This window comes from Tachysurus fulvidraco, chromosome 21 (genome assembly GCF_022655615.1).
Source record: "Tachysurus fulvidraco isolate hzauxx_2018 chromosome 21, HZAU_PFXX_2.0, whole genome shotgun sequence".
NCBI classification, from domain to species: Eukaryota; Metazoa; Chordata; class Actinopteri; order Siluriformes; family Bagridae; genus Tachysurus; species Tachysurus fulvidraco.
In genome coordinates this window covers 9,687,244-9,701,592 of record NC_062538.1, presented here as the reverse complement: position 1 = coordinate 9,701,592, position 14,349 = coordinate 9,687,244, and the positions used below count along the sequence as shown (strand labels likewise).

Below are 14,349 nucleotides of genomic sequence, written 5' to 3'. Positions count from 1 at the left end.
GTTTGCCTGTGTGTTTTAAACATGAAACATGCAGGAAGAAAAGAAAAGAAAAGAAAAGAAAAGAAAAGAAAAGAAAAGAAAAGAAAAAAGCATGCTGCCAGATTTGTTGGTTTTCCAGCCAGTTGGGTTGTATTTATTTGTGGAGCATTTGTAATTGGTAAGTGGATAGCATGGTCTCCTCACAGCCCTAGGGTCCCCTGCTCTATCCCAAGCTCAGGTTTCTGTCAGTCACACATTGTCCCTGTGTCTGTGTGCATTTCCAAAAACATGCAGGTAGGTGGATCAGCTATGCTAAATTATCCCAATGTATCACCCCATGGTGCCCTTTGATGGATTGGAATCACGTCCAGTGTATAATTACACCTCACTCCCCATGTTCCCAGATCCAAAGCTTACTGTAGGAGAAAATGGCTGCTCAGGTCTCTAAATCACACTTCTCCAGCCTGAAACACATTTAAGAGTTTTGGTTTCGACTCCCCTTGTGTTCCCACTATGAAGCTTGTGTCGATTGTAGTTTGTGTCTTTTGGGTGTGTAACTTTTTTTGGTTGTTGGCTTTGGGTATGTACTGTCCGTCCAGCATTTGTTTTCAGTTCTGATGAGAACAGCTTGATTAGCAGTGCAAGCTATCTGTACTAGCTACAAACACTCACCAGAGGTGCAATTACTTTTCTTTAAGTAACAATTGAGTTATCCTGTCATATATAAATTAATTGTATATAACACGATAAGATAAAACCAAGTCGTCCAGAAAAATGCAATCGGACTAGCAACTCTAAATTGTGAATGAGTTTGTGACTGAACAATACCCTGCAGAAGCCTGGTGATTTATCTTGGGTAAATTCGTCTGCCATGGGCCAAGTCTTATCTGGCTTGGATCTGGGTTCACCATGACTCTGAACAGCATTTGACCAGACGAATGAATGAAGAGACCATGGATATAAGCTTATCTTCCATTTTTGCATGTCATTGTGAGAATTACATTCAGGATACAAAAGTAGTGAGTGGAAATTCATAGTCATATGATTGCTCCAAGGAATAATTTGAGCTAATTATTTAGATTTGTCACATTACAACATATTTTCATTCATTCATTCATTTTCTAACGCTTATCCGAACTTCTCAGGTCACGGGACATTACAATATATTTAATTCAAATAGAGTTGAGAAAATCTTGTTAAGCTGTGGCTTTCACTCTTGCAGCTGCTGTGGAATTGAATAGTAACATTTCACTTTGCTGCTCACTAGTGTGACCGTAGTGTCCAGGAGCTGACGTCTGACACCAATGCCTGGTATGTTGGTTCTGCATTTAGGGGTATTTGAAATCAGATGAACCAGAGTTTTAATATCAGATAACCTTCAATAACAATAGAGGGAAGAAATGTTTTCAGAAATATTCATGTGTGAGGAGCCTCAGTGCAGTGCAGGATGAGTGACACAATTTCCTTTTAGATGATCTAAAATGCAGCTTTTGACTTCTCTTCCGCCAAAATACCATATTTCCTCCATCCTGCAGCTGCAGTCATTCAATTTGCAACACACGTACAAAAGTGGAAAAATTAAAACTGCTTAAAAGGGAACAGAATTTTTAACTAAAAACCTTTGCAAGACATTTTAATACAGAACATAGAGAACACATGCAAAGGCTACATAACAAGTGAACACACATTTTTATGACTTGTTATTGGTGTGTTTGGACTGTGTTTGTATTAAAGTAATATGTAAGGCACAGTTTTCACATCTGTTTATATTACAACCGATGGAGATTTATCACCTCATAATTCAGGATCAATGTTTTCATAGAATAATATAAGCAATATAAAAGAAAATTTGTCTTTATTTATACTTCTAATCTTATATTTATCAACAAAAAAAACCCCAGACATTTACATTTCATTTTGATTAGATTTAGACAGACATCTACATTTAATTATTAGCTACAGTACAGTCTGTGGCGTAGTGGTGTAATTCCACTCCCGCCCAGTAGGTGGAGAGATTACATTGTTAGTCCTATTCGGAATTTTGACCTTTTGGGCTGGAGTGTGTTTGTATGTGGACCACGTGAAAACTCAGTGATGAATTAAATCTGAATTTCTGCTGTCACTTTGTGATTATTTACTCATTTGTGGCTTAAATTTGATTCTAGGTAAGTATTTGTTAGAAAATATTCTAGCTTCAGAGTTTAAATAGCATTGCACGACTGTTTCTTTTTCCCGAAGCTAATCATGCTAACTGTTTACAGTTGTGGGATTCATCATAATCACAGAGCACGTATTTAACAGAATAGTATAGGTAACAAAAACATGGTATAATAAGGTTTAATGTATTTGGTGAGAACATGAGTGCTTTAATTAATAATGTAAAAGCTTGACTGGGTTTCAGAGGCTGTGTGAAGGTGTTTGTGGTTTGCTAAACAATTGAGTCTGACACCAGAGATATAAAGACAAATACACAGAGTGACAAAGATCCCACTGCACCCCAGCGGGCGCCACAATTCACTGATAGCATTGCCTGGTATTTTGTTTTTTGGATTTATATATATTTGAGATCAGTTCAGTGTAGGTTCTTCTTTACAGCATGAGCATTCAGCCTTTTCCTCTAAGGAGGTTGTTCAGGGTTTTCTATCACTTTTCAACACTTCACTCTTGCAGCTCTCCTCATTTTCATTGTCCTGCATGTGACCTCAGGTCCTTTTAGCTGATCTGATCTGAGATGCAGGTTTTGACTTTTCTTTAATGTCTCAAAAGCTGTTCTGTTTAATGTTTGTGTCTGTTTCAGTGTGAAATGGGGAAGCCGGTGAAGAAAAGGAGTGTGTGTGATAAAGTGCACAAGAGTAGTGCACCTGCACAGATTAAGACAAACCCATTTGAGGTGAAGATTAACAAGAAGAAGTTTGATGTTTTGGGTCGAAAAAGCAAACATGATGTGGGACTGCCAGGAGTGTCTCGCTCTAAAGCTCATAACAAGGTAGGACCTGCCTCCTGCCCTGCCTCGCACCCTCTGATGCTAATAATCATTTTAAAGCCTGTAACAAGTTAACACCTGTCTTACTTTCTCACTCTCTCACACTCACTTTCTAACTTTAATTTTTAAACTCTAAAGCTCATAACAATCTAACACCTGCGCCTCTCTCTCTCTCTCTCTCTCTCTCTCTCTCTCTCTCTCTCTCTCTCTCGCTAAAGCTAAAGTACCGTATGTCCCATTTTGAGTTTTTATTTGTTTAGACTGGTTTATAATCTTACTCTCAGATGTTTTAACCACAGTCATTACGGTGTGTCTAAACCATTTAAATCTCTAGGTGGATTTATTTAAATCTGCTTTGTGACAGTCTCATTTTTTCAAATTAAACTGAATGGGCTTGTGTGTGTGCAGCGAAAACAAACCCTGCTGAAGGAGTTCAGAATGAAAAACAAAGCAAACTCATTCGTTGACCGGCGTTTTGGAGAGTACGACAAGAAGATGGCACCTGAGGACAAAATTCTGAAGAGATTCGCCATGGAGAGACAGGTAACAGTGCAAGTGCACTTATCCCAGCGCTGGGTATCAGTAGGAATACTAATATTATGCTTGTAGATGATGGGTTAAAGGAGCTTGAATTAAAGGGATATATGAACAAAATAATCCACCCTGGGGTGATGAGAGACAGCAAAGCAGAGTTGAGGGAATCTGCAGAATCCTTCCATAAATGTTGAATAAACCTCTTAGAGAAAACGTCACCTCAACTGTGTGGATCTATGTGAATAAATGTTTACTTTAGAATCAATACCATATTAAAACAAATGCATTAATATGAACCTGTGATTGACAGCTGCACTACTGTCAGAGCTGCTGTTACACAACATCGCTGAACAGGCACAATCCAGTATTTGACAGTGATTCACGATAGAGATGTACAGCAGTAATGCAACAATGTTGTGATTCGATATTTTCTGATTGTATGTGTACACAGCGTTCTCAGCTGAAGAAGGACATGTTTAATCTGAATGATGAGGAAGAATTAACACATTATGGACAGTCACTGGCTGAGATGGAGAAGTTTACAGATAGAGTGGACAGTGAGAGTGACTCGGAGGAGAAAGGCCTGCTGTCCGGTTAGAGCATGTGCACACACTCACACACACACGCACACAATCTGGAGATGTATAAACACCACAAAATGTAACTGTATAATAACGTTTGTCTGTGTGCGTGTGTGCTTGTATGAAGCTGAAATCACGGCATCACACTTCGGAGGAGGGGGAGGGCTGCTGAGGAAGAAAACTAGTGAAGAAGAGGAGGCAAAAAACAAGAGCCGTCAGGAGCTGATCGAGGAGCTTATCCTTAAATCCAAACAGGAGAAGGTGAAGAACACACAGCAGCAAAATCTGTTACTACTGATGGCAACATTACAGTCAGCTGTTCATGTGTACAGTTATACGTGTTAGTGATCATTGTAATGATGTGTGTCATTTGCAGCGAGAACGTCAGACACAGAAAGAGGAGACACATGAACTGACTGAGAAACTGGATCAGGAGTGGAAGTCCATCCAGAACCTTCTGGCACGTAAAACTGCCAGAGAACGGGAGGAGGAGAAGGAAAAACCGAAGGTGAGGATGAGAGGGACAGGAATAACACTGTAACACAGAAACATCTTGATTGAAGAGCATATAGGGATTACAGTTATAGTCTTTTCTGTTTTTATATTCACATTATTCTACACTATAATACTCAACTCCCATGGTGATGAATCTGTATATTGTGTACACATTGGGACACTGATGACTGACGACACTGCCAACAAATCTAACTCCATCAGTCACTGTAAAAACCCCAAAATTATAAAAACATACAATTTTTATATGTCCTACATTTGTTAGTTTGATCACTCAAGCAGGATTCTACTTTACTTTTCTTTTCTTTTTTTAAGGATTAAACACTTCAGTAAATATGATGTTTTCTGTAGGGGAACATAGTCAGTATCAATGTTTCCTGGTTATTGTGGTACTTTATAGGCAGTGAACATTCTGTGTTGGACTGGAAGGATTTTGAATTGAGAGTGAGAGAGAGCCCTTAAATGCCCTGGCTACTGAATTAGTGAACTGATCAAGAAAAACCCACTTATTCTGTCTAGTCTCTGAGCTACTGCTTTCTGATAGATCAGATACAGTAAAGTGCACATTAGAGGGCACAGATGACCTTAATCCTGCAAATTATCTTAAAGAAGTGTGAAAACTTACTTTGTTAAACCTACAGTGCCATATTCAAGCCAATGTGTTAAGTGTAATTTAGTCTAAAGGTAGATTCCCTGTTCTGACTTACATGATCGTGTGTGTGTGTTTGTAGCTGGATGAATATGACATGATGGTGCGGGAGTTGGGATTTGAGATGAAAGCACAACCATCTGAGAAACTCAAAACTGCAGAGGAGATTGCCAGAGAGGAGCGGGAGAGACTGCAGAAACTAGAGGTATTTGGTTCTGACCGTTATGTCCCTCACACTAAACAGTCACAAACATGCTGCCTGCTTAGGGATCAACTTCAAGAACATAATGAATAAATGAGTGGAACTTTGATGTCGCGTGTCTGCGTTGCGTCATGCAGGCAGACAGACGTCGGAGAATGGAGGGTGAGCTGGAGGAAAACCCCAAGCACACACACATGTCAGCTGACGACCTCAATGATGGATTCATCCTCGACAAGGACGATCGCAAAACACTGTCCTACCAGGTACACACACATGCACACACATAGACTAGACAACTAGTTTTTAGGAAGTTTTTTACCTGAGATGTGATCTGCCAAATAGAAGGGTGTTTTTTTTTTTTTGTCAACAATTTTATTTTCTCCAGGTGGCTTCATTAGCTATCACAGATGATCTTTTCAGGTGTGATGAAAGACCATGTAATGTCCTGCATACTAACATCTATCACTTCACGGTTAAACATGTCTAAGAAAAAATAGACAAGATTTAAATAATACCTTTTACTTTTGATGTGATGACTGAAAAGCACACAGCTGGAACATTGGTCCTTGATGAGCTTGATGACTTTTTCTTTTATTTCTTAGCTAACATTAGACTGGCTCTAAAGTACAGCCACATGTGCACTCCTAGTTAATCCTTACTTTAAACAACTGACCAGTTTCTAAAAGTCATTACATCGATTTCTGGAATCGTCCAGACTGTTTAAAGAGAAAGTCCGATCTTGCTAGTGGTTTATGTAGATTTCAGGCCCTGGAATCATGCTACCATGAATTATAATTGAAATAAATCTGTTTGATTTTCTATACTTTACCTCTGATGTAGATGATTTAATTGACTTGCTTATGAATACTAATAACCCCACACACATTTATCTCAAATATAGGATGGAAAGTGGAATATTGGGGAAGAGGAAGGTGAAGGAGCAGATGAAGAGGAGGAAAATACTGATGAAGGGGGTGATGAGGACGGTGATGGCGGTAGTGGTGACGAAGATGATGACGACAATGAAGAAGAGGATGATGATCACTCTGATTTGGAAGACAGCCACGATGATGAGGATGATGAAGATGAAGAAAAGGAGAAAGAGACTTCTTATAAAGTAAAAGACACTGTAAATGAAGAAGAAAGGAGGGCAATTCAGGACACAGCCCGTGCAGAGCTGCCCTACACCTTCAAAGGTACAGAGTGAAAGAGAGGGAGAGCTAGATAGGGTTTGGGATGGGAAAGAGACTGAGATCATTGGTGTATTAGGTTTAATTGGTGTTTGTGTTTTAGCTCCCGAGTGTTATGCAGACCTGAAGGCGATGCTGCAGGATCACTCAGCTGATGTACAGCAAATCATAATTGAGAGAACAAAGAAGTGCAATCATCCCAGTCTGGCTGTAGGAAACAAAGCTAAATTAGAGGTAACCTTCAACTTCCGATCTGGCATCATCCAGTTTGAAGTTACTACACCATCCTTTGTTTTCGCTGGTTATTGTATTCCTTGTGCTATTCTTCCACAGCCTTCACTATCATATTTATTTAAAAGTAAATGCCTGTAAAAAATGGACTCCTATTTATTGCCTCCATAACTTAAGTGCAGTTTGTAATATTCAGTATAAAAATGCTTATATATATTTTAAGAGACTCATTTGCACTGGTTTGTTCTATTAGTTTTACGCCTTTCACACCTGTATACCAGGTATAATGTATCTTTTCTATAATTTTACAGAAGTTATTTGGCTTCCTGTTGGAGTATGTTGGTGAACTGGCAACCCAGAATCCCCCAGATCTCACCACTATTAACACTCTCATCCCGTAAGTTTGTGTGTGTGTTTTCCATACAATTACTAACCAAGTCAGTTTACATGAAAAAAAACAAAATCTCTCTCTCTCTTTCTCTCTCATAGGCAGATCTACTCCCTGTCTCAGCTCTTTCCTGAAGCGGCGTGTCGGGTGATGCAGTCTCTGATTGGAGACGCTGCTCACAGCATGGAGCAGAGCATAGAGGTCAAAGGTCGTGCTGCAATCCCAGGCTTGGATATGGTATATATATACAGTATATTTATGCATCTATATATTCAGAATTACTATATGTATGATGTGAGGAGTAACGTGTGTGTGTGTGTGTGTGTGTGTTTAGCTCATCTACCTAAAGATCGTCCATCTTCTGTTTCCTGCATCTGATTTCCGTCATCCGGTGACGACGCCAGCCTTCCTCTACATCAGCCAGACTCTCACTAAGGTATTGTGTTGCTGGTATGTTGTGTAGAGATGGTACTGTGTGTCTGTGGGCCCAAAACTCATCCCCATTAAATTGTGTTTGTGCACTTGTGTCTTTCTTTCACACAGTGTGCAGTCGTGTCACTGGAGAATGTGTGTGCAGGTCTGCTTTTGTGTTGTATAGCAGTAGAGAGTGTTTCCCTCTCCAAGCGCTTTATTCCTGAGCTTGTTAACTACCTGCTGGGACTCCTACACCTTGCAGTCCCCACACACACCTGTACAGGTAATACACACATCTGTAGAAATAGCACACACATTTATGCAAATAACACACACACTTGCACATATGACACAGTACACACTAACGAGGTGGAGACTGCATTCATCTTCTCCAGGTTTTCATTTTTAGTTTGCTTGTGTGTTTCTTTAGATTACCAGGTGGTTCCTCCATTCAGGCAACAGGGAAAGAGCAGTGAGCTGCTGCATGTGTGTGATCCACAGTCTGCTCACAGCTGGACCAAGAAAAGCATCTCACTGTCATCAGCACACAGAATTACAGCGACTACAGAGAGGGAGAGAGACCACTACAAGTAACATACGTGCACACACCATTTACACATATGGAACATGTATTACTACTACATGTAACATACCAGTACACATAATATACACACAGTTTTAGTGCACAGTGAAGTGTGAGCTTGGTTTAAAGGACTGCTTTTGGATTGCTCCAACTCCCCTCATGACATGAGCACCTGGCAGTTGTTAACTTCCATTTATATTTTTTAAAGGAAACATTTCACACTGTAATCTGGAATCTTCTCTATTCCTCTTTCTACTGTTCATATAAAATGTAAAACTGAAATAAAACGGAATAATATATTTAAAATCTATTTAGTAAATTGTCAGATTGTCATACAAACGTTTTAGCAGTTAAAATTTTCATCTTCATGAAAGAAAATCCTGTGCCAAATCTAATATGAGACCCACATGGTCTGCTGTGGTGACCCCAAAGAAAGAGCAGTTCAAAAGAAGAAGAAGAAAAAACATAATGTTCATTGTGAGCCAGTCCTCCTCACCCAACATCAGTGCTCTTGATCTTATATATATGCCCTCATCTTTGTTCTAAAAAGTTACATTTCTGAAAGCTTAGCGTTTTATTCTGAATTTAATTTCATATGTTTCAGGTTGTCTGCGCTTTACGTATGTTTGGATTTGGTAAAGAGATGCACAGTGCTTTATCAACAACTTCCTGCGTACCAACACATCTTCCAGCCAATCAGAATTCTTCTTGCTAAACATCTTCCTGTTACAGATTTCCCATCAGCCCTGCAGGTGAGCGCACCAGACAGTTTCTCAATTCAAAACACAGTAACATCGTACTAGCCAGCTAGCTAATATTCATTAAACCGATTGCGTGCTTGCCATGTTTGTAGGAGCTGCACAAAGAAATCCTAGATGCCGTTCCAGAGACACCGTCCCAGCATGCACCACTGGTGTTTGATAAGAAGAAGCCCATCCCTCTAAAACTGCTGCAGCCCAAAGTGGTGGAAGTGTGAGTGCACATACAGTGTGTGATTTATGTATTACGTTTTATAATTGTATGCAGGTTGTGACATTTTGGTGTTTCTGTGATTCAGGCTGGATTACGGGAGGAAACGAGGGAACACAAAAGAGGAGAAAGAGAGAGAGAGACTGAAACACAAATATAAGAAAGAGTTTAAAGGTGCTCTGAGGGAGATTAGGAAGGACACACGCTTTCTGGCTCACACCAAACTGTCTGACATAATGCACAGGTTAGTGCACTACAGATGACCCTAAAGACTACACATTACACACAAACACACAATTCAGTCAAAACTGATAACAATAATCGATTAACAAAATAGAGTGCAATTGAAATGTTTACGTTCAGAAATGGCTTTTCAATCATGATTGTGGCAGTTCTGTTCATGTGCAATGTCCTGAAGAAGTGTTCATGTTTGTAACAGGGACACAGAGAGGAAGAGGAAGGTGAAGGAGCTGTACAGTAGTTTGGCCACTCAGGAGGGTGAGTGGAAAGCATTGAAGAGGAGGAAGAAGAAGTGATGTGACGACACAAACCATACTTCCTATGTGAAAAGCTGAATCTGTACAGTTTAGTGTTTTAGAAAGTGAGGACGGCGTGATGGAGCAATTCATACTTTTTATTCTGCAGAACCTGTTTTGTAATATTTTGTGAAAGGAGCATGTATTAAACCTACACAGTTACTCAGGCATTTGTGTGTGTGTTTTTTTTTTTTTTTCTAATTTACATAGCAGTTATAAATGAACTAAAGATTGAGACATTGATCGTTCATAGTTATCAAACATGCTCTTATGAGTGACTGTGTGTCCATGATAGCCTCAGATTCCTATTCTTGGTTAACAGGAGTGGAGTCCAGTGTGATCTTCTGCTGATATACCACATGCATATCATATTGATATTTTGTGCATACTTGGATGCTTTTCTGCTCACCAGTTGTAAAGGGTGATTGTATGAGTTACTATATCCTTCCTGACTGCTCAGACCAATCTGACCATTTTCCTCTGACCTCTTTTCAGCAGTGTGTCTTCACTCACACGGTCATTGCTCAGTAAATGTTTTTTGTTTTTTACACCTGTGTTCTGTAGAGAAATTCTCAGAAGATCAGTTTCTAAAATACTCAAAGCAGCTTGTCTGGTACCAACAACCAGGTCACAGTTAAACTCAAAGTTCAAACTCCTAGAGATTCATTTTGTGGTTTTGATGTGTACATTATCTAAAGCTTATCGAGATTTTTTTTTTGCATTCTGCCCACGCCATGTGATTGGCTGATTAGATAACTGCATAAATGTGCAGGTATAAAGGTAGATAATTAGCATAGAAATATTACTCAGACATTTGGACTGTTTTGATCCAAATCACCCCACACAGTAACTCGGTAATGCAGTCAAGTCAAGCTTTATTAAGATGTATTCAGCACAGTTACAGCAGGTTTTGGGTGAAGGACATCTCAGGAGGCATAGTTAATGATGGTGCAGTCAGTGTGTGTGCATGAGGGTATGTTGCATGATTAAGTGTTTTAGGCAGATTCTTCAACTGCGGCTGACGGAGCTGCAGAAGTTCCTAAAGAAGAAAGAGGAACAAACAAACTTGTTTTAGTAAAACATTAACGAATAGAAAAAACAAAAGCAGAACAGAATTTATTAATAATGCACAAAAACACTGCATTATATTTAGTTGTGAAACACATTTCTGGTTTCCCTCTTTTTTCTAGAATTACTGAGTCAATAAAGACCCACTCCATCACACACACAGACTGTGTTCTACACTAAAGGAAAATTAGATATTTCTTACCATAATATATTACCTTTTCAGAAAAGAAACAAAAGTTTCCAAGTGGAGCCTATTTACAACACTAGAACCATTAACCATCCAAATAAAAACTGAGGAGGCATTTTGAACAGTGACTTAGATTAGTATGGTCTAGTAGAATTTGTATTGATTGATTAGAATGGATAATGTATCTCATGTGACCCCACCTGCCGTGCTCTCGCTGACTGAGATCCCAAGTCGTTTCTCTTCTCCTTCCAGAAGATTCCTGTAGGTGGCGATCTCTGCGTCTAACTTGAGTTTGATATTAAGCAGCTCCTGGTAATCTGCAAGATATTTGGCCATCTCCATCTTGGTTTCACACAGCTGGTTCTCGAGCTGAGCGATGATAGCCTCCAAGTCAGACACCTTGTCCAAGTGAGACATCTCCATGTCATCCAGCTGCTGCTCCAGGGCGGCATTTTTGGCCCTAAGGGCATCAATTTGGTTCTGCAGTTCAGACACTTCACTGCTCAGGGTGCTGATCTCTTCTTTCATGCTGCTCATCTGGGTTTCACGTTTGACAGCACTCTCCTTTAGTGTGTCAAATTTTCCTTTGTACCACTTTTCAGCCTCCTGGACGTTGCGTGCAGCGACAGCTTCAATGTCAGCACGTGTCTTGCGCAGGTGAGCGGCCAAATCGGGCCGATCTGAGTCGAGCTCCACTGTCACCTTTGATTCTTCGATCTGCTTCATTAGCTCGGCCACTTCTTCACTGTGTAGCTTCTTCAGGAACTCGATCTCAGCCACCAACTGCTCCACACGTCTCTCCAGGTCAGCCTTCTGCAGAGTGGCATTGTCCACGTCCTCACGGAATTCACGCAGAATCATCTCTGCCTCCTCTGTGAACCAAATACCACATTTATCTTCAGCTAGTTTTTTTTTATTTTGTTCAATTTGTCTTATATTTTCTAAATCCCAATATTGGCTTATGCTTGTTTGTACACTACAGTAAATGAGAGCTGACTGATTTGTCATGCTTCTTACATAATTATTTTAAAAAGAATTAAAATCACCACTAGGTTTATTAAGCTTGAGTTTCTGTCTACAGCACAGTATGCCAAAATTCTGTAATGTAATGATTTCAAGCTGTAACTGATTATATTACACCCTGCTAAATATTGCTACTCAGTGTTTGGAGTCACCTTTAAGTGCAAGCTCTTCCTCCAGCTTCATGGTCCAGAGCTCCACTTCTTCCTCCACATATCCCCTCTCGATATCAGCCGCTCCTTTCGCAGCCGTTAGTGCTGCGATCAGGTCCTTCATTTCCTTAAATTTGGCCTCATACTCATCACCCAGTCCCCCTGGTCCCACCTTGTATCGACTTTGTAGGACCTGCAGCTCCTCCCTGAGTGCCGCGTTCCTCTGCTCCAGAGCCTGGACTTTCTCAATATAGCCGGCAAAGCGCGCATTAAGTATCTGCATCTCCTCTTTCTCATTAGCATGATGCTGATGAAGCTCTGTGCCAATCTCCACGGCACCTCCTTGGAAACCAGTGCGTCCACGTGTCACTGAGGAGGACGATGAAGCTCTGCAGCGAGTTGGAGAAGGGCTCTGGACCCGCATCCTGCTCGATCCGCTCACTGTTAGAGTCTTCTGAGAATAGCAGCTTCCTCTCATGGTTGAATTTTGAAGTTTTTAGCACTGCTAGCTTTTCTGTCTTGGTTAGCGTCCTTCTGAGCTTGAGCAGGTTGATTGTGTGCCACTGGAGGGACTATTAGGTCTTTTATACAGCAAACAGGAATGTAGCAGAGCCTTCTGAAAGTCTCATCCTCCGCTGACATGCTGTAAATGCAGATGATGACGCTCCTCAGAAAGCTCCATGGCCATGAGGTCTCATTAGTGAACAGAACAGCGAAGGCCATTGCACCCACATGCTACATAGCAACTTTAGCTTGTGCAGCTGCTATTTTTACACAACAGAGACAGAGCTAGCAACACTTATAAACTATAGCATTTATGTAGGTGACTGTTTTAAGTGACGTTAGCTAGCATCTCTCTGACAGAAACAGAGAAATGGTGAGACTGGAACACACACCCTGTTCACTACATAGTGAACTATGTTGGAACATCATCAGTTACTAGATAGAGATGTTCAAAAGACTTAATCTTTGAATCATTCATATCCCTAAACAAAAAAGACATCAGAAATAAAATTGGAAATTGAGAAAAGTCACTGAAAATGTTATTTCCTTTAATACAACATAAAACCGAAGGCGCAAAATTATGTTAAAATCCGTTAACAAAGTAATATTGTTGGGGAAGAAAGGTCTTCATAATACATCTTTGAGTCTTTGCTTACTTGTAACTACAAAATATAATCATGCATCTTAGCTTATAGATTATAAGGTTATAGCACCACCTAAACACCTGAACCAATCAGAGCACAATATTTCACTCTTATTTAATGTATTAATCTCATTGACTAACAATTGACTAAAGAATAATTCCATACATAACTCATGTCTGAGAACAATGCAGAGCACTTGTAATGCACTGATAAAATCTCACAATGCACTTCAACAGGCTTGTGTCCATGTGATAAAACCTACAGAAATGAAATACTTATAATTCACTGAGGAGTTTGAAGATGATCTTCACAGTGAATAAGATGTGTTGTCACTCCCACAGGGGACTGATTATGCTGAGACATTTCAGACATGAGCCTCAGTGACTCAGACTTTCCTACTTGGATATAGTTAAAGAGTGTGTGTTGTTCGTCTGACTCTCTACCAGTTTCCACTCCGACATAATTAAGGCTGATGGGAGAGCAATGAATACAAGAGTCACGATGCAGTGGCAGATTAAAAACCACTCGCACTGTCATTATACACCAATGTCACACTGAAGTGCTGTCATTCCACACACACATCACCGGCTGTGTTCCAAACATCACCCTACTCCTTACACTGAAGAATCATCTACACTTTCTAGTATACTAATGTACTTGTTCATTTTCTCCATACTGGCACATAGTAGATTATTCATTCAAAATGTACAGCTAATCCCTTTCCTGCCACCAAGAGTTAAACATGACCCATGGCCAGTGTTGTGAAATAACACTACACAGATTAAGGGGAATGAAATAAAACACTACACTCAATCAGGGCTGTGAATTAACTACTCCCTGAACTGCTCCCACCTGTTTGGGAAATAAGCACCACTTCCTTTCAGGGTGGTAAAATTTACGATTATGGCATTTGGGTTGTGAAATAAACCAAAATTACTCCCAATCATTTTGTAAAATAAATGTGTTCACGTGTTTATTTCACCGACACTGCTCATGTGTTTATTTCACTGACACTGCTTGTG

The 14,349-nt window shown here is 40.0% G+C and overlaps 2 protein-coding genes across 2 annotated transcripts; one reads left to right on the top strand and one right to left on the bottom strand.

Annotated features, from left to right (window-relative positions):
* The first annotated feature begins 1,987 nt into the window (after positions 1-1,987).
* On the top strand, positions 1,988-9,922 carry nop14 (NOP14 nucleolar protein homolog (yeast)). Its single transcript, XM_027140111.2, has 19 exons — positions 1,988-2,144; positions 2,777-2,965; positions 3,371-3,505; positions 3,948-4,089; positions 4,205-4,338; positions 4,454-4,585; positions 5,322-5,444; positions 5,579-5,704; positions 6,343-6,637; positions 6,735-6,865; positions 7,174-7,259; positions 7,352-7,487; positions 7,585-7,686; positions 7,794-7,947; positions 8,095-8,254; positions 8,852-8,999; positions 9,101-9,219; positions 9,305-9,460; positions 9,656-9,922. The coding sequence occupies exons 2-19, from the start codon at positions 2,783-2,785 to the stop codon at positions 9,750-9,752; spliced, it is 2,559 nt and encodes an 852-aa protein (XP_026995912.2). The 5' UTR covers positions 1,988-2,144; positions 2,777-2,782; the 3' UTR covers positions 9,753-9,922.
* A 708-nt stretch (positions 9,923-10,630) lies between these two features.
* Positions 10,631-13,247, bottom strand: LOC113638682 (vimentin beta). Its single transcript, XM_027140090.2, has 3 exons — positions 12,183-13,247; positions 11,208-11,879; positions 10,631-10,791 (listed from the first exon to the last, which is right to left on the bottom strand). Exons 1-3 carry the CDS (start codon positions 12,655-12,657, stop codon positions 10,748-10,750), a joined length of 1,191 nt encoding a protein of 396 aa, XP_026995891.1. The 5' UTR covers positions 12,658-13,247; the 3' UTR covers positions 10,631-10,747.
* Positions 13,248-14,349: the final 1,102 nt, after the last annotated feature.

Bases quoted from the DNA above. Each gene is read 5' to 3' on its own strand.
- LOC113638682 (XM_027140090.2), bottom strand. From the start codon at position 12,657: ATGAGAGGAAGCTGCTATTCTCAGAAGACTCTAACAGTGAGCGGATCG. The intron at 11,880-12,182 runs GTGACTCCAAAC...TTTGGTTCACAG, and splicing joins GGAAGAGCTTGCACTTAAAG to AGGAGGCAGAGATGATTCTG. The intron at 10,792-11,207 runs GTGGGGTCACAT...TTTCTTCTTTAG, and splicing joins AGTCAGCGAGAGCACGGCAG to GAACTTCTGCAGCTCCGTCA.
- nop14 (XM_027140111.2), top strand. From the start codon at position 2,783: ATGGGGAAGCCGGTGAAGAAAAGGAGTGTGTGTGATAAAGTGCACAAG. The intron at 2,966-3,370 runs GTAGGACCTGCC...GTGTGTGTGCAG, and splicing joins GCTCTAAAGCTCATAACAAG to CGAAAACAAACCCTGCTGAA. The intron at 7,260-7,351 runs GTAAGTTTGTGT...TCTCTCTCATAG, and splicing joins ACTATTAACACTCTCATCCC to GCAGATCTACTCCCTGTCTC.